We start from the raw sequence: 19,170 nt of genomic DNA on the forward strand, positions 1-19,170 counted from the left end.
AGAGACACTCAACCCTCGCTGTGCAATGAGGGGGTGTCTCTGGAGCTTTGCTGATTGTTGAGCCAGCAAAGTCGCATCAAGGTAAGTATGAAGAAGAAAAGAAAATTTAGTGGGGGGAAGGGACGTTTTATAGGAGTTCTAGGGGGTCGATTTCGCCGACGGAAAGTAGCTACATAGCTAGGGTTTTTGACCGAGTGACACGCAGTGTCGCCAAGCTAGCCAGCAGCTAACGCCTATAAAACCCCCCTTCCCCCCACCCACCTTTCCTTTTCTTCTTCATACTTACCTTGATGCGACTTTGCTGGCTCAATAATCAGCAAAGCTCCAGGGATAAGGTTCTCATTGCACAGCGAGAATCGAGTCCCTGCGAATGATCTTAGGGTCTTTCGGCATCGCAATTTTTGTTTGCTTCTGCGTTTTCCGTCGGTCACTTGGGCGCTCAGTGAGGCCGAGGTGGCGAAGGATGATGATAGGATCTACGGCGTGGTGTATGGGTTGTTCACACTGTGAGTAAACCCTAGACAGCGCAAGCACACCGCCCGGACGCTCGGTGCGGATGGTGTCATTACCTTTCAAGACCCAGACTCGGAAGCATCTCTTCGGGTGCTGCCCCGAATGACTGAGCCGGTACAAGATCCTGTGGGCAGAGGTTCGGAAGGGGACAGGGAGGGCCGAGGCTCGCTTCAAGATCCGAGACCTCTTCGCAGACGCGCGGTGCAACCAGGTCATCCTAGATTTCCTCTCATCCAATGATGTGGGCAGACGGGTCTTAGAGGTCGGTGAGGAAGATGCTGCAAGTGAGGTGTCCGAGTGAGAGCTTAAGGAGATATGTGGAGATGAAGCGAGAAGAGGAGGAGGAGGGCACTGAGGTTGAGGAGTCGGTGTCACTCCCGCTGTTCCTCTTCACACCCTTCTTCGTGGCATCTCCTGATGAAAAGTCAGGGTGCGGCAAGGCGGGGTGAGGAGCGGGCTTTCGTTTCCTAGCTTTATTTCCTTCACATGCACCTATTTTTGGGAAAAGCCGGGGCGGAGAGCAGGGAAAGCCACATCGAACCGCTCAACGAAAGCTGGGTTGGACAGTGGGGTAGAAACGGGAGGTGTATGCCCGGGGCGGATATTGCCATGACCCAACTTCGGAGCACGAGGGAGTCCCCATCGATGTACGTAACATGTCTTCTTCGAAGTCTCGGCCTCCTGAGGAGAGCCCAGCACCATCAACGAAAACGCCTTCATCAAAAAGGAGGAAGAAGCCAAAAATTATGACGCCGAAAGACCCTAAGACCATTCGCAGAGACTAGATTCTCGATGTCTAACGAGAACCTTATACCTGAAGCTTTGCTGCTCGTTGAGCCAGCAAAGTCGCATGCATATAGATGGTGAAGAAGAAAAGGAAAAGAGGAGGAAGGGCGGGCGGGGACGGGGGATTTTATAGGTGTAGGCTTCCAGGTCGGCGAGATTTCGCCGCTCGTGCATCTCCCATGCCCGCTGCCAGCTCAGACAGAACCCGCTCTCAAACCGAATGACAACAACCCTCTCCGCCCACGGTCACACCCCGGACCGAGCTGGTCTCAACGAGTCCCACTCTGTTCACAACTCCTTGGCCATCGGTCTCACCTGGGTCCGCAGCTCAGAGTTGAAACGACGCGCCAAGGCGTCGTTTCTGCTGGGTCCCACAGCAGCTATGCACAATCCCGCCGCTCGCAAGTCGGCCGGCCAGCTTCGATTCCTGTCTCGTCTGCTCTCGAGCTCCAAGTTCCAAGTGGCAAGTCCTAAGCCCCTATCTAGCTAGCTACCTACTTTCTGTCGGCCAAAATCGACCCCCCCGGAACAGCTATAAAACCCCCCATCCCCGCCCGTCCTTCCTCCTCTTTTCCTTTTCTTCTTCATACTTACCTTGATGCGACTTTGCTGGCTCAAACAGCAGCAAAGCTCCAGAGACACCCCCTCATTGCACAGCGAGGGAAGCGTGTCTCTGCGAAATGTCTTCGGATGTTTCGGCGTCGCAATTTTTGATTTCTTCCTCCGCTTTGAATTGGTGAAAGCGTTTTCGTTGATGGTGCTGGGCTCTCTCTTCTCGGGAGGCCGAGACGTCGAAGAAAACATGCCACACATCGATGGGGACACTCCCTCTTACTCTTTCCACCCGGCTGTCCCTGACCGCTGGCCGCGAGCTCGATGCCGGCTCCCTATTGCTCTCCGCCCAGCTCTCCCCGAGCGTCAACCTTCCCTGCTCGCTCCCCGCTCAACTCAAAAGAATGAATGAACGAAAGTATTCGTCAGTCAAACTCTCGCCCCGTCCAACTTCCTGTGAGCTCGATTACGAAATCTAGTTCCTCGTCCCTGCCGCCGTGTTCTCTATATACTCCACCGGCCGGCCGTCTCCTCGCCCGTCCTGTATCCTCTTTCTCGCCCTGGCTCTTACTGCGTCCCAGTCCATCGAGCTGCCTGTAGCCTGGGTGACCCGGCTGGGAGGGATGGGAAGGAAGAGGGGACGAAGGCTCTCGGCGGCCTGTCTCCTTTCTTCCGCTCTCGCCACTCTTTCTACCGCTGCGGCTCTTGCTCCTTCTCTATGTGAGGACCGCCGTCGCCGCTGCTATGTCCGAGGTTTGGCTCGGGGTTTCTGGTCCGTCTTCTGGTCCCAGGGGGGGTACCCTTCTGCGACCCACGTCCGTGCTGTCGAGGAAACCGAGGACAGCCGTAGTACAGTATTGGTTCGCGAGGAGATCCTCGATCTTGAATCTCCCCCCCCCCCCCCTCCCTTCCCCCACCCATCGTTTCCTTTCTTCTTCATACCCTTGTAAAACAAGGGGGAGTTTTTTAAATAGTGGAGCGACTGTTGTGCCATGATTTTTTTTTCAAACCCGTAGGAAAAGTAAATACCACATCGTGATAGTTGGGAATTATACACATGTCAAATTATTGACCTATAAAAGCCACTCAAAACATTGTACATTCCGTGTTAGATTTACAGACGTGTTGCAAGTTTTTAACGGAGGGAGTGGATATACAGTTCACAGACTTTTCCCGTGAAAATTGGAAGCCGTAGTACAAGTGATCCCGATTATAGAGAGTTAAATGACCGGCAATTAGACATATTTAAAGAATTACTTCGAGTTTTTTTTCAATATGTTGCAAATCTCTCCTATGTAGTTAAAATAAAGCGTTAAAGTGCATTAAAACGTTGCAGCATCGTTTTCTTGGAATTTTTGAACCATTTTTGAACCATTTTTGAACTGTTGAAACTTGGGAGCAAGAGTGCAACGTGTGAATATCAGAGATGAATCGGGACGCTTAGCCTTGAAACTAGGCTCGGGTTTCCTCGCTTATGCAGTATTTTTTCACATTGGTCTTGAAGCACTAAGCACATATGGATTTATATTCTACTATATATTACTACCTACGGGGCCAACAGGCAGTATCCAGAGCGGGCCGGCAGGCTGGCACATACTGCTGCTAGCCCTGCTGCCACTGACCCTCGACTTGCTGGATCCATTGTGGTGGAGAGATGGAGGGGCTGTCGGCGGGAGGAATGGTTGCGCCGAGATGAGGGGTTGTGTCGAGGGGAGGGTTGCGGCGAGGATATAGTTGTGGCTAGAAAAGATATAAGAGAGAGAAGCTCTTAACGAGAGTAGGAGTTGCGGCGGGAGGAGGGGTTGCGCCGAGAGGAAGGTTGCGCCGAGAGGGGGGGTTGTGCCGAGAGGAGGGGTTGTGCCGAGAGGAGGGTTGCGGCGAGGATATAGTTGCGGCTAGAAAAGCTATAAGAGAGAGAAGCTATGAGCGAGAGTAGGAGCTACGGCGGGAGGAGGAGTTACGCCGAGGGGAAGGGAGAATAGAGTTGTTGCTAGAAAAGCTGTTTGAGAGAGAAGCTATCAGCGAGGGTAGACTCTAGAATTGCGGCCAGAAGTTGCGGCAAGAATAGAGTTGCGCGGAGAGTACATAGCAGTTGTGGCGAGGGTAGAGATGCAGCAAAGCTAGCTATAAAAGAGAGAAACTATCAGCAGGAGTAGAATGGCAGCGGGAGAAGTAGCTATATGAGTAAGGAGATATCAGCGGGAGTAGCAGTAGCAGTAAGGTGGAGGGTGGGGTGGGGGGGGATCACAGAGGGGCCAGCCGGGCGAGCAGCAGTAGTGAGTGGGGGATATTCACAGCGCAGCCAGTACTGTATACACGTTAGCACGAGGGCAAATTCGAGGGCAAATCCAGTACTGTAACAACGGTAGCGAGGGGGCATTTCTAGCGAGAGTGCATTTCGTAGGCGATTCCAGCGCTGTATCAGCGGCGGGTCCAGCAGGGCATGTAGTAGTGGGGAGAGGGAAGGGCAATCACCATGTATTGCGCCGAGAGGAGGGGTTGTGCGGGGAGGAGAGGAGAATAGAGTTGCACCGAAAGTAGACTTGCGGCGAGAAAAGCTATGAGAGAGAGAAGCTATCAGCGAGGGTAGATATGCGGCCAGAATAGAGTTGCGCCGAGAGTAGCAGTTGCGGCGGGGGTAGGAGCTATATCATATGAGCTATCAGTAAGAGTAGTAGTAGCAGTTGCGGCGGGAGTAGCAGTAGCAGGAGGGAGTAGGAGCTATATGAGAAATGAGCTATCAGTGGGAGTAGCAGTAGTAGTTGCGGCGCGAGTAGGAGCTATAAGACAGAGGAAGATTAGCGAGAGTAGTAGTTGCAGCACAGAAGGGAGAATAGCAGTTGTGGCGAGAGTAGAGCCTTGAGAGAAGTGCTATCAGCAGCAGTAGTAGTAGGAGCTATATGAGAGAAGTGCTATTAGCGAAAGTAGTTGCGGCGGGAGGGGGATAGCAGTTGCGGAGGAAGTAGTAGTTTCAGTGGGAGTAGCAGTTGCGGGGGGGGGGGAATAGCAGTTGCGGTGGGGGAGGGAGTTGCGGTAAGGGGGGTAATAGCAGTTGCGGTGGGGGGGAATAGCTGGGAGTGGGAATAGCTGGGAGTGGGAATAGCTGGAGGTGGGAATAGCAGTTACGGGGGGGGAGGAGTTGCGGGGGGAGGAGGAGATGTGGGGGAGGAGGAGTTGTGGGAAAAGAAGAAGAAGAAAAAGAAGAAGAGGCGGACGGCTAAGAGAGCATACGACCCCGCCATGCCCGCCATGCCCGCCAACGTTGGTGCCGTCTACTAACCACATTCGTCTTCTCCCACCGACAGGAGTCCTTCACCTCCTCCTGTTGCCGACACCTCCTACCACAGCTCCTGAGCCATTTCACGAATTGACTAAGTCATTCCTAGAGTCATCTCGCGGATTGACTCAGTCATTCCTGTTATTACTCCCTCCCGTGGCAGCTCGCTCATCGCTCCCCACACAGGGAAACAGTGGAAAAATGCCAAGACAACGCTTAAGTGAGCACCAACGATATATCTCGAACTTGTGTTTTTATATTTCCACCAGTTCCTGTTTACTTAAGCGTTAGATCAACGTATGACAAATTCTCACATTTTCTGGCTTTTTGCCGAGTTTACAATTTAAAATGGGTGTACTGTCTATCATCATATTATTTCCGCATCGTTTTACGTAGCTCACGTTATTCTAGATGCAATAGTTGCGGAATAGTTGGGCAATACCGCGGGGCCGTTTGTGAAATCTAATGATCGCGTAACCATTTCCCAACCCACCGCTCACGTTTATAAAACCCCCCTTTTTTTTACAAGGGTACTTACCTTGATGCGACTTTGCTGGCTCAACGATCAGTAAAGCTCTAGAGACACTCCCTCATTGCACAGCGAGGGTCAAGTGTCGCTGCGAAATGTCTTCGGATGTTTCGGCGGCGCAATTTTTGATATCTTCCTCCACTTTGGTGGAGGCGTTTTCGTTGATGGCGCTGGGCTCTCTCCTCGGGAGGCCGAGGCGTCGAAGAAAACGTGTCACATCGGTGGGGAAGGGTCACGCTCTCTTTCATGGCATATCCTGATGAAGCGGCAGGGGGCGAGGCGGGGTGACGAGCGGACTGTTATTTCCTAGCTTTATGTATTTCTTTGATGCGCTCTATCTCTATCGCCGGGACCGGTTGGGGCGGCGGGCAAGGGAAGCCACATCGGGCCGCTCGACGAAAGCCGGGTTGGACAGTGGCGCACGCCCTCTTTCATGGCATCTCCTGATGAAGCGGCAGGGGGCGGAGCGGGGCGGGGTGAGGAGCGGACTGTTATCTCCTAACTTTATTTCTTTGGTGCGCTCTATCTCTATCACTGGGACAGGCCGGGGCGGCAGGCAAGGGAACCCACATCGGGCCGCTCGACGAAAGCCGGGTTGGACAGTGGCGTGGAAACGGAGTGTGTAGGGGCGGATATTGCCATGACCCGTCTCCGGAGCAAGAGGAGTCCCCATTCCCCATCGATGTAACATGCCTTCTTCGACATCTCAGCCTCCCGATGAGAGAGAGCCCAGCACCATAAACGAAAACCTTCATCAAAGGGGAGGAAGAAATCAAAAATTGCGACGCCGAAACATCCGAAGACATTTCGCAAAGACATGCTTCCCTCGCTGTGCAATGAGGGGGTGTCTCTGGAGCTTTGCTGCGGTTTGAGCCAGCAAAGTCGCATCAAGGTAAGTATGAAGAAGAAAAGGAAACGGTAGGTGGGGTGGGGGAAAGGAGCGTTTTGTAGGTGATTTGGTGGGCCGATTTCGCCGAAGGAAAGTAGCTAGGTAGCTAGGGTTTTTGACCGAGTGACAGGCAGTGCCGCCAAGCTAGCCGGCAGACAACACCTAAAAAAACCCCCTTCCCCCCACCCAGTTTTCTTTTCTTCTTCATACTTACCTTGATGCGACTTGCTGGCCCCACAATCAGCGAGCTCCGGAGGCAATACTCTCATTGCACAGCGAGGGCAGCGTGTCTCTGTGAAAGGTCTTCGGGCCTTTTGGCGTCGCAATTTTTGATTTCTTCCTTTCTTATGAAGGCGTTTTCGTTGATGGTGCTGGGCTTTTCGAAGGAGGCCGAGATGTCGAAGAAAACGGCATGAAGGATTGCGGCGTGGTGTATGGGTGTTGTACACAATGTGAGTAAACCCAAGACAGCGCAAGCAGAGTGTAAAGCAATATTCATGGTCCCCAACTTCATGGCTTGCATCCATCCCGTCAGCTGTCGTATCAGGACTCCCGGTGCGACCTTGTACGTAGCCACCATATGTACCGTAGCTTACAGTAAAGACGCCGACGAGCGGTACAGCCAGGGGGTAGTTCCTAGATCCTAGATTTCCTCTCATCCACCGATGTGGGCAGTTGGACCATGGAGGTCGCTGAGGAAGATGCAGCATGTGAGGTGTCCGGGTGGGAGCTCAGGGAGCGGGAAGAGAGGGAGGCGGAGCTGAGGCGAGAAGAGGAGGGGTCACGCCCGCTGTTCCTCCTCACGCCCTCTTTCATACATAACGTGTCTTCCTCGACGTCTCGGCCTCCCGAGGAGAGAGAGCCCAGCAGCATCAACGAAAACTTCACCAAAGCGGGTAAGAAATCAAAAATTGCGACGCCGAAAGGCCCTAAGACCTTTCGCAGAGACACTCGACCCTCGCTGTGCAATGAGGGGGTGTCTCTGAAGCTTTACTGCTGTTTGAGCCAGCAAAGTCGCATCAAGGTAAGTATGAAGAAGAAAAGGAAACGATGGGTGGGAGAAAGGGGCGTTTTATAGGTGATTTTGGTGGGGTCTATTTCGCCGACGGAAAGTAGCTAGCTAGGGTTTTCGACCGAGTGACACCCAGTGTCGCCGAGCTAGCCAGCAGGAAACACCTATAAAATCCCCCTTCCGCCATCCACTGTTTCCTTTTCTTCTTTATACTTACCTTGATGCGACTTTGCTGACTCAAACAACAGTAAAGCTCTAGGAATAAGGTTCTCATTGCACAGCGAGAACCGAGTCTCTGCGAATGATCTTAGGGTCTTTCGGCATCGCAATTTTTGTTTGCTTGCTTGCTTGCTTCGGGTTTTCCATCGGTTACTTGGGTGATCAGTGAGGCCGAGGTATCGAGGGAGGATGGTATGAAGAATTTGCGGTGTGCTGGCAGCGCAGAGCGGACTGAGGACATGCCAGGTAATCGTAGGGGATATTTCCTCGATTACCTAGAGCAGACCCCCACCCCCCAACAATTGTAACTTGTGCGGTTGGACTGGGAAAATCGAGTAAAATATTCGGCTTGAATGAGAATTGGATACATTTCAAGTGGTTCAACGGCGGTCGGATTCCCAAGTGGTTAGATTTCTCTGATTTTGTTCCAGGCTAACTACATAACAAACTGCCAACTCTGGCATTTGCAAATCCAAAGGGCGGGTGGGGCAAGTGAGAGGATGTGGAAAGAGGAGGCCACGAGTGAATGAGGCAGGAACAGGAGGCGCGGAGGCTATGGTTGCAGGTTGCAGCAACTTAGAGGCGAATCAATTGCTCGATCAAGGGAAGATACCGGTACATCGATATATGTCAAGGATTTCGCGACAACAGCAAGGCTTCAGCCTTCAGTGGAAACAGAAACATGTTTTATCAGATTATCAATACACCCGACGATTGAACCATTTGATCTTATATTCTGAAAAGAGCTGCTCAATACCAGCAGGAATGACAGGAATGGACAGTAAACCAAGTGCCGTGTGGTGAACTTTGAAGGTTGGGAGAACGCCGACTCTGACGTTGTTCAGACCACCGCGCAATAGCGGCTATGCTGGCAGCTGTCATGATACCTAGTCCCTCTCAGTTGGAAATGGATAGTATTCTTGCAACTAATCAAAGTCAAATCGATTGCATTACCACCAAGCCAGAGACGTTGGGATCAATGTTAGTCCCTGCTCGAGTGTTGATCAGAGGGGTCGTTCGGTGGCTAAGAGTGATAACGTATGATAATGCTTGAAGAGTCGGAATATTGTTCTCGATCAGGCTATTAGGTCGGGAGGGAGGGCGATTATACCTATTGCAGCGCATGGGGAACTTTCATTGACAACAGGAGGCGGGATATTTCCTCCACCAGCTCATGGTAGGGCTGTGTTGCCGTTCAAGTCGGAGTGCAGTCCTCTGCGGTGGGGGTGGGGTTTTGAGAGACTGCTGAATTTGCGTGACGGCCTCAAGGTAACTTGTTGTATGTATTGCTACTGTCACCATTCATACCTACTTCCGGAGTTCCGGCCACATTCTCTACAGAAGTTCCTCTATCGTTTTAACCGCAAAAGAAGTGGAGGAATCTTTCTTCGCTTTTAGCTACATAGCGGAAGAGCAGTCCGCTTGGGACTTTCGATGGAACCTGCTCTGGAATCTGGTCTGGCCGCTAATTCCGATGGATCCCCACCTTGCCTACATATACCCCTCATGTAACTAACGAGCTGGCTGGGCATCATGGAAGAGGTGGGGCATGGGCAGTATCCAATAAGGGAAGGCCCTCCTCCCTCCTCCCTCCTCCCTCGTCTCTGCTCCGGGGACGCACGTTGCACGCATATATGCAGAAGCCCATCCAAATTCCAGAATCCATCCTCCAAAGCCAGCAGAAACCGGTTGTTTCATGCCAATGCCAATATCTACCATGCCAACGCCAAACTAACCGCCAACCCCGACTCAAGTTCCGATCGATGCCTTGGCTGTATATCTATAGCCTGAGTGATACGCAGTGACTTCAAAGCCGGCACCTCGGCCCGCAACATTTCTCGGCGCGATCAGTTGCGCTGGATGGATGAGTGCGGTGCCGAGCGAGCACCCCGCATCCCACGCCCGCTGCACTGCGGGCTTACGGCCCCCATGGTCAATATATGCGCGATAAGTATGTGAGTATCATACATACATGCTGCAATACTCAATTTGGCTCGAGGGTGGTGGATAATGGACAGTGGAGTTTGGACGTGCATGTCGCCTACATAGGGATTTATTATCGTCGCGTATGTAAGCTCTGGGGAGGCAGCTGGGCAGCGGGATAGGTGAGTAGGTAGAGAGGTAGGAAGGTATGTAGACAGGCAGGCAGGTATCTACCGAGCGCTCTCGGTGAAGCCCAACGAACGAAAGAATCACAGTTCCAGGACCTCTGGCGGTGGTCAGCGTTGGCGTGGAGCGACTCCGAAGGATCCGATACGTCAGTCGCCGCTGGCGTGCTGTCAATTTTAATCAATGATGGGTAGGTATCGCGGTGACGCTGAGTGCATGTGCCGATGCGTTTTGGATGACGAGCGAACGGAATGTATGGGTATCATGGTCGCGCCGCGCCGTGCCGCGCCGTGGGGCAGATCCGCGGCGCGCGGGGGGAGGGGAGTGTTGGTCATGGCTACGTGATACCCAGTGAGTGGTTGAGTGATCCAGTCGGCAAGCTCGGTTCGACGGAGAGACGAAAACGCATGAACTGGGCGACTGGGAACGCGGGTCAGGTGGTGCCTTTCGTTGGCTCGTTTCGGCGGTCTTACTTCCTGCTTGCGTGTGATAGATCCGAGCTTCTCTGCAGAGTGAAACCAGTGCGATACAGTGCGTACTATAGTTACCGATCGCCAGCCGAGCATGAGGGCAGACGAACTTGGGGGCGTGATGGCGATTTAAACAAAAAGAACAAACCACTCTCCCCCCCTCCGCCGCCTCCTCCTGTCTGCGGATGAGACGAAACGAGACCGTTATGGGGGAACTCAACTCCAGATTTTTTCTGTTGAGGAATCAAGAGTCGGAGAGGGGGGTGCGTGGACCATCCGTCCCTGCATGCAGATGCTAGGGATTTACATTAGATCCAGAGACAGCAATCCGCCACTATCGAAACGGAGAAAAACCTGGCCAAAGAGACGCCTGGGATCCCGCAGCAGCTTCCGTGGGTGGATGTGGAGTATGTACGCCCCAGGGCGGTGAGAACTGAGCGTTTAGAACCGGAATCCGTGCAGAGTGTGGACGCTGTAATTGTGTATTTGTGTATTTGTGTATGTGTGTACAACATAACTGACGGTTGAATTGAAGCGAGAAAAGGGCGGCAAAATCATCAATCAGCCATGGCCAGGGCGCATGTTCTGGAATTTGGAATCATATCTAAAGGCAGGCAATTACGAGTGCAGCGTCTCCTTGTTCCGAGAACCCTCCTTGAGTACCCACTTTGCTTCTTCCCACTCTACCTCCTCCTCCTCTCCGCCGCTTTCCCTCGGCCGTCACTCCTTACAATAGTCCCGGGGAAACGATACTTACCAAAGTATCTTAGCACCGGCTTTTCATTTTCTTCTCGAACCCACTTGCGGCTACACTTCCCTCATATATCGCCAGCCGTCGCCCCTCTCCCTCCCTGAAAAGGGACCATTGTCGTTGTCGCTACTGTCACGATCTTGTACCTCGCAGCTCCCACTTGTACCTACACTTGTACACCTGTACACTTGTACACCCACCTGTGCCAGCACATATCAACACCTCGCTCGAACAACGATTCCCTCCACATCCCTTGCATCCCTCGAACAAGAACCATTAACATACACATTTATTCGCACTTCGACACAGTCTACAATCATCATGGCCGCCTGCACCGGTTCGGCAGGACTGGTCAACACCTGGGAACGCGACGACACTGATGTTCAGCCGCAGAGAAAGGTCAAGTATCGCAGGAAACACTCTCGACAGCTCTCCACCATAGATTATCTGGAGGGCGAATCGGATTTGCTGTTGAAAGTATGGTCTACGGCTCCCCCTCCCCCTCCCCCCCTCCCCCCGGTCGCAAGCTACAGTGCAACCGCGACACGCACCCGCGCACCCACGCACGCGCACACGACAAACAAAAAACAATGGCTGACATGGTGTACCATCTCCAGGTCGACCACTTCCTCACCGAGCTGGAGCAGCGGCTGGACCATCTCGAGAAATACGGCAACCTCAAGTTCGACCAGGGCATCGAGCGCGCGTGGAGTACACTGCAGGATGTGCGACTGGAGTGCGGGCGCATGGGAGGAGAGGTGATCGACGAGGGCAAACGGCGAGCCAAGGCCATTGTCGACATTCTCGAATCGCGGTACCACGAGGCATTGGAGGCTAAGGATACACTGCCCGGCAAGGTCGCGGCCAGCGTGCACTTTCTGGATGAACTGCTGGAGGATTTTGAGGCGCGGGCACAGGCGAGTCTAGACAGGAAGCTCGATCGCGCCAGGCGCGGGATGGAGGCGGTCGCAGGCGCAAGGGATATGCTTTCGGTTTCGATCGAGCGGGCCATCGCGCTGGCGAAGGAGCGGAGGTTGATCACGTACGAGGAGCTGCCAGTGCCGTGGAGGGTCAACCCGCACATCCTCGACGGCTACAGGTTCACCGAGAGCAAGGTCGAGTGCGTCAAGTCGGTGTTCTGTTCGTTCAGCAACGAGACTTGCAACATCTGGTCGCACGGCCTGGGCTTCTTCATGGTCCTCGCGATCGCCTTCTACTTCTACCCCACGTCGCAAATGTTCCACTACCACACCACCGCGGACAAGCTCATCAACGGACTGTTCTTCCTCGCCGCGGCTAAGGCTATGGCTTGCAGCGCCATCTGGCACACCTTCGCGGCGATCGCGCACCAGGATGTGATGGAGCGCTTCGCGTGCGTCGACTACTCGGGTATCTCGCTGCTGATCGCAGTGAGCATCATGACAACCGAATACACCGCCTTCTACCACGAGCCCGTGAGCCGGTGGATCTACATGACGGCGACGTGTCTCTTTGGCATCGCAGGCGTAATCCTGCCATGGCGGCCCATCTTCAACCGAGCGGACATGCGAGTCTACCGAGTCGCATTCTACCTCACACTCGGAGCCACCGGCGCCTTCCCCATGATCCAGCTGTGCTTGACTAGGGGCCCGGCGTGGGTCGGCCTCTTTTACGCACCCGTGCTCAAGAGCGTGCTCGTGTACCTCATCGGCGCTATCTTCTACGCTCTTCAGATCCCCGAGAGATGGTACCCCGGCTGCTTCGACTTGGTCGGTGGCTCCCATAACATCTTCCACTGCATGGTTGTCTGTGGAATCCTGTTCCACTGGTACGCCATGCACGACTTGTTCCACCTCGCCTTGAGCCGCATGCCCGTCGGCATCTGAGTATTGCGGGTTGGTTTTTCCCGCATGTCTCTTTGCCTGCATCCTCAGTCGCTCACTCGTCCGTCAGTCCTAGAATTTGACGTATAACTAGAGCCGGCCGTTGGTTCTGGCGACATGGAAGGCACAATTATTTTCTCCCGTTCCTGTACATTCAGCTTATTGTCGCAACCCTTCCTTCTTTTCCGTTCCTTTACCTTCGAAGTTTTCTTACCACCACCTTTTTTCCCTTTACTGTGAATATCGTCCCCCCACCTTCCTTTCTTCTTCAATACCTTTGCCCTTCGCATAGAGGTTCTTCATTTTACCTTCTTTCTCTTTCTCTTTTTTTCTTTCTTTTTTTGGTTTTGTCCCTTATTTCGTTCGTTTTTTGGATGGATGGTATGGTATGGTGTTGAGGTTACCTAGCTCGGAGAGATACAAACTTGAAAGAAGTACCTGTGGCTATGCGCCGAATCGAGACCAAAGTATGCAATTGAAACTTGAGCTTGAGCTTGTGATGCAGATGATGATGTTGATGGCTGGCTGGCTGGCTGACTGGCTGGCTGGCTGGTTGGCTGGCAAGGTGTTCATAACTTCATATATGTCGGAGTACGTAAGCGTGTTTGTGGATTTATTTCCGTATATATTGTACGGGTGTTGGCAGTTGCCTGGGGAAGTAACGATGTGACGATGTGATGCGCCGAGACATAGGGTGTCCTGTGGTGCCCTGTAACCGTCAATCGGCTCACATCGGCGTTGTCCTCCGCGTTAACGTCGTTAGCCCGAGCCCGAACGGCTGTGGGTACGTAGTAGGTCTCGGGATTACACACATGCATACCGGTATGTCGCTGCAGCACAGCCCGGTAAACATCATCGCCATCGACGTCGACGACTTGGCGGAACAATGATAGGTAGGCAGCAGAGCACCCGTCGGCGGTTCGCCGGGACCAGAGTCTAGACACGAGGCGCATTTTCGGCACAATGCGCGCTCCACTACTAGTAAACAGATGGATGGAGTGGCAAAGGGGTGGCGGGGGGGTTCGTGGTGTACTTACGGTATACTGGTAACCTAACATTGGGTACATACTTGTACGTACATACGGCACTCCTGGAGGTGTCTAGTTACTGGCACTGGCACTGGCACTGGCACTGGCACTGGCGACGCTCCGACGCTCCGCCTCGAGCTTGTCGTTATTGCCGTCGGCGTCGTTGTCGTCGTACTCGGCGGAAGTACTCGGCGGAAGTGGCTATGGCTATGGCCGTGGTTGACTACCGTGTGCATAGCACAGTAAAGTAGAATAGAGTACTTGCATACCTACCATCACCGGCATACATAGGAGACTGTGGATGGGACTCGGCAGCGAACGGGAGGGGGGGATTGGGGGGTGTGAATGGCGGCTTGGAAGTGGATACTCTGAGTCTTGGTAACTATTGCGAATGAGCATTGGTGAGGCAATTTGAGCAGAGGGAATTACGGTGTGTGGCGTCCATCGTGCGTCTTCTTCATGCTAGAAGTACTGTACATACCCTCCCCCTCGGGCCTATGTAACTGATCGTGAATGAAGATTTCGATGCTCTAGGTACTCGGTGCTGCAGGCAGAATGGGCCATGCCCTACCTGGGTACCATAAATGCATGCGCAGCAGACGAGGGCACCAGGGACTATACATAGTACCATGGGCGATGTAGAATCGTGATGTGCAATACTATGTATATACCTAGTAGTTACGTACCGGGGAAGGGCTGATATGATAGGTGCATCCCCAGGGCTCGAGTAATGAAGCTTATTTCGATGTCGGTGGCTTGCAACCACCCTGGAGCCTGTAGATATGTATGTAGCTGTCAGGAGCGCCGAAGCCGCAGATGCCAGGTACATGCTCTATGTATTGTACATATCGGTACCAGCCGTCGACCATACCTTCAAAGTATTGTACGTATATATCCGCTCTGTTTCGGGAAAGGCCGTGATCGCCCGTCTAATATTTTTCGTCTGATGGTGATCCGCAAATTTCACGATCCTGCGCTGTGCTGTCCCCGACCGGATCCATGGTTGGGCCGGACAAGGGGGCCGAGGAGGCTATGTGTGACATGTGTGTGCGGGAAATCGGCCTAGCTCTGCTCGTGTGCCTCTCCAGAGTACGTACGTGTGCTGTGCTGTTCCGCAGGTAGAACCGTACCGTACATACGACTCCGACTCCGACGCCGTAGAGTACACACAGCCATGAAGCGACGCGTCTCCGGCGTTAGCATCTGTCCGGTCTTCTCTTGTGCGAGAAAAACAAAAGAAAGCAGAAAAAACTCAAGCTCGCTGTCTCGTCACTCACCTCACGGTCTCGGAACGCCGGCGGAGTTTTCGGAGATTAGTGCATGTTTCACCCCGGCAACAGCACCATCCGAGATCCGGGATCGTGGCTTGTTCCCTTCCCGTTGGCTGCATGTGCATAGGCGTATGTCGAGTCTACGTCATCTTCGAGCCGATTCCGTCTTGCGTCGAGTCTTCTCGACTGCACTGGACTGCACTGCACTGGACTGGGTGTTATTAAACCACGACACCTCGCAGACCACACCCCTTAACTAACTGTCAAACTGTCAAAAACCCGCCTTTCGTTTGCTTGTCTGTCGGTAACTATTGTTGCAACTTGCCGTCAACACTCACACATACACGAACCTCCTCGCTCCTCCCTTACCCCGACTCCTCCTCGCTACACCAAAGATGCAAAACACCACCGCCATGCAGGAAGAAGGTGCCGCCGGGCCGCCGCCGGACGAAGAGCGCACGCCACTCTCCCGAATAGACACGGTTAGCAGCCGGGTCCGCGAAGTGGCAAAACACTTCCCGTACTGGATTTTCCCGCTGCTGTCTGGCTTTTTCTGGTTTGGTGAGTCGTCACCCCCCTCCTAACACCTCTTCCCTTGTACGAATGCTGACACATCCTCTGCCAGGCATGCTCTGGGTGATGATAATCGTATGGCTTGCGCAGGGGCAGCCAAAGTACGCCTCTATGGCCGGCCGGCAGCGGATCGCGTACATCTCCGACATCGGCGCGGACGTGCTGAAGCCGCTGTTCGTGACCGGGAGTTCGCTGACGGGGATATTCTTCTTCGCGTCGTTGCTCTCGATGCGGCGCAACCACGCGCTGATCCGGCGGCTGGAGCGGACACTCGACATGCTCTCGCTGCTCGCGGGGCTGCTCGGCGCAGTCTGTCTCATCCTCCTCGCGGTCTTCGATACTCAGAGACATCCTAGCCTTCATAGGTTGTTCCTCTTCCTATTTATGCTCGGTGTCGTCCTCAGCGCCCTGTTCACGACGATTGAGTATAGACGCCTGGGAAGGACGTTTACACAGCACCCGATGCTGGGCCGCAGCTATAGGTTCAAGCAGGGCATCGTCATTGTCGAGGTCGCGCTCAGCGTTGCGTTCGGCGTCACGATGTATAGGAAGCTTCATGATACCGCCGCCATTCTCGAGTGGTGTAAGTTCCTTCCCTCCATCTTTCTCTTGCTGCATTTTGCTGAAGGTCCGGTGATAGTAATCGCGTTCGTCTTCACGTTCTACGTCCTCTCGTTCTTTTTCGACTTGCGGCCGACGGCTCGGACGAAGGAGGAGGTGCGGCACGACATGCGGGAGGCGCGCCACGACATACAGCAGGCTCAAGCGACGAGCGGTAGCAGTGAGAACGGACTTACCTCCGCGTCAAGAGTTTAGACCGAAACGGCCCAATAATTTCCCCTTTTTTTTTACCTTTTGTTACGGGCATTGCATGGTCATGGAGTTTATTCGTTTTGCTCTGGTTATGGCGTTTTTTTTTGGAGGGGTATCATACGATAAGAGGTTGCGGATTGAGTTAGTATACATGTTATTGGTTGGTGCTCCAATGTAAATAGTGGCAGCAGCGATGAGTGGGTAAGGAAGGGAGAACGCAGGTGGTATGTATTAATATGCGCTAAAGGATACACATGAAGCGAAGAAGAGGAATAGATGCAAATGGTATGCCGGCCGAAATGCAGTAGAGATAGCTGAACTAAAGGAATATCCAAATATGCCAGTCCAAGTGATAGCAGTCAAACCCTTTCCAGTCTTATCCGATGATGACATCGACCATGCATTCGTCCTCGAGATCGGTATCACCGACTCTATCCTCGGGATCAAGGTAATCTCCTTCGAACTTCAACCTAATCCCCTTGCCGGGATCGACATTGCGACCCTTCCTATACTCATCGACGAGAAACGCAACAGTAGTCGACTACCACACGTTAGCAATTCGACGACTTCCGCGACCCGCACCACCGTCACTCCCGGGAGGTAAAACCCACCTCTCTAACTTTGATCTCGAGAGCCTCCTCCTTCCTGCCACCAGCCTGCAATTTCAACATGATCTGAGGCTGATCCTCATCATCCTCGTCGTCCTGCTCCTCCTCCCGTACCGGAATCCCATTCGGCGGGAGTCCCCTCCGGACATTCTCGAAGATCTCCTCGGTCATGGCCTCGAAGTGCACGTTCCCCTTGCTGATGCCGTCCTCCTCGAACATACTATTCAGCTGTTCGATCTTGACGCCGATGCCCTTGCAGCTGGTCCCGTCCCTGATCCGGAGACGCTTCTTCCACACCAGAAACACCGACGCGGTTTCCTCCGGGCCGTAGCCTTGCGCGCGACACCAGTGTAGCCGCGGCTCCTTCAGCGTCTGGTCCATGCGCCGCATGACGATCAACGGCCTCGCGCCCTCGATCGGCGACGAGATCAGGATGTTGACTACGGGCGCTGGCGGCTCGACTGGTGGCGGTGGCGCAGGAGTGGTGGTGCGCCGGAGCACCGGTAGTGGAGCGGGAGGAGCGGGAGGAGGGCTAAAGTGAAACTCCGGTTCCGGTGACGGCGTGGGCGATATCGAGATGACACCGTGGCCCAGCGGCGGTGGTGGTAATTTCCGCTCGGAGTCGGCCTTTGCCTTCGCCTTCGACGCTTCCAGCTCCTTCTTCTTCTTTGCGAACCTGCGCCTGTATGTCAGTCGCATCCTCCCACCCTGCACCCCCGGAGAACCGAACATACCGGTCCTTCAGCCGTCCCTTATCGCGTCTTCGAATCTCCTCGTCGCTACTGTGCATCGACACCGCCTCTTCGCTGCCCTCTTCGCTGCCCTCTTTCTTCTCCTTCTTCTCTTTCTTCGCTTTGCCCGATGCCTTCTCCTTCACCTCCTCCTTCCCCCTTCTCCTCACCGTCACGTCCTCATCCTCGTCATCACTGATCTCCATCGCCGTACCCCTTGCGCGGTGAAAGAATCCCAGCAGATCATCCGCGTCCTCCTTCTTCCCCTCTCCCTTTCCCGCATTCTCCGTAGCCGTAGCCGTAGACGTAGCCGACGCTTTCCTGAGCGGCACGCGATTAAACATCGGCCTGCCGCCCTTCTTCTTGGGCGCAGGTGCAGGTGCGGGCGATATCGACCGCGCCTTCTTCTGCGGCGGCTGCGGCGACTCGTCGCCCGTATCCGACGCGGTGTCGGAATGTGCGGCTGTCCGGTGCTTTTTCGTGAACTGCGGCATTGTGTTGGTGTATCGTTGTGGTTGTATGTGGGTGGGGTGGGGTGGGGTGGGTGCGAGGTGTGCAATTGGATTGGGATACGGGGATACGGGAATACGGGGATACGGCGATACGCGTAGAGTAGGTGGTGTCGTGGGGTGTCGTGGGGTAGTGGGCCTGGTGGCGGCAGTTTGCGCTATGATGTGTGCTGTGGTGTGGTGTGGACACTGGACACTGGACACTGGACACGGGACTGCCAAGGTGGACAGGCGAGCCGCGAAACCTTGAGACGACGAGCCGAGGAGTTCGTAACTTCGTGGAGTTACGCGCTGTGGGGTCACGTGGATGTAGACAACGAACACTGCACTATGTACTTTCGTAACGTGCAATCTGTTCTGTAATAAGGGAAGGAAAGGGAAGGGAAGGGTAGCTTTGCTTCTTTCTTTTTGCCTTATGCAGCGCGCCAATCTACACCCCACTACCGCGTTCGTCAAACACATGGTACCCAGGTACTTTACGCGCCCCGCGCCCAGCGTCCTGACCCGTGAAACCACCCAGACACCAAGTTCAGCCGACCCAGCCGACCCCCCGGCGCATCGAGGATCTGTTGCACAGAAACGAGACCTACATAGCCCGCCGAACGGGTTGGAAGTTGAAAGCTAGAACCGCGCATTCCAGTCTATAGGAAAAGAATTGCTCACGGCAT

The 19,170-nt window shown here is 54.0% G+C and overlaps 3 protein-coding genes across 3 annotated transcripts; 2 read left to right on the forward strand and 1 right to left on the reverse strand.

Annotated features, from left to right (window-relative positions):
- Positions 1-11,428: 11,428 nt before the first annotated feature.
- BZA05DRAFT_445727 (hemolysin-III related-domain-containing protein) lies at positions 11,429-12,972 on the forward strand (the record flags this gene model as incomplete). The annotated part of the gene is made up of 2 exons (XM_051487028.1): positions 11,429-11,584; positions 11,725-12,972. The coding sequence occupies 2 exons, from the start codon at positions 11,429-11,431 to the stop codon at positions 12,970-12,972; spliced, it is 1,404 nt and encodes a 467-aa protein (XP_051338644.1).
- Positions 12,973-15,895: 2,923 nt separating this feature from the next.
- Positions 15,896-16,657, forward strand: BZA05DRAFT_338897 (Frag1/DRAM/Sfk1; the record flags this gene model as incomplete). The annotated part of the gene is made up of 2 exons (XM_051480911.1): positions 15,896-16,424; positions 16,482-16,657. The coding sequence occupies 2 exons, from the start codon at positions 15,896-15,898 to the stop codon at positions 16,655-16,657; spliced, it is 705 nt and encodes a 234-aa protein (XP_051338645.1).
- A 323-nt stretch (positions 16,658-16,980) lies between these two features.
- BZA05DRAFT_400566 (uncharacterized protein) lies at positions 16,981-18,822 on the reverse strand. The gene is made up of 3 exons (XM_051483906.1): positions 17,997-18,822; positions 17,266-17,938; positions 16,981-17,195 (listed from the first exon to the last, which is right to left on the reverse strand). The coding sequence occupies exons 1-3, from the start codon at positions 18,485-18,487 to the stop codon at positions 17,031-17,033; spliced, it is 1,329 nt and encodes a 442-aa protein (XP_051338646.1). The 5' UTR covers positions 18,488-18,822; the 3' UTR covers positions 16,981-17,030.
- Between the last annotated feature and the right edge of the window lie 348 nt (positions 18,823-19,170).

This window comes from Tricharina praecox (assembly GCF_024521635.1).
Source record: "Tricharina praecox strain CBS 144465 chromosome Unknown BZA05scaffold_15, whole genome shotgun sequence".
Taxonomy (NCBI): Eukaryota; Fungi; Ascomycota; class Pezizomycetes; order Pezizales; family Pyronemataceae; genus Tricharina; species Tricharina praecox.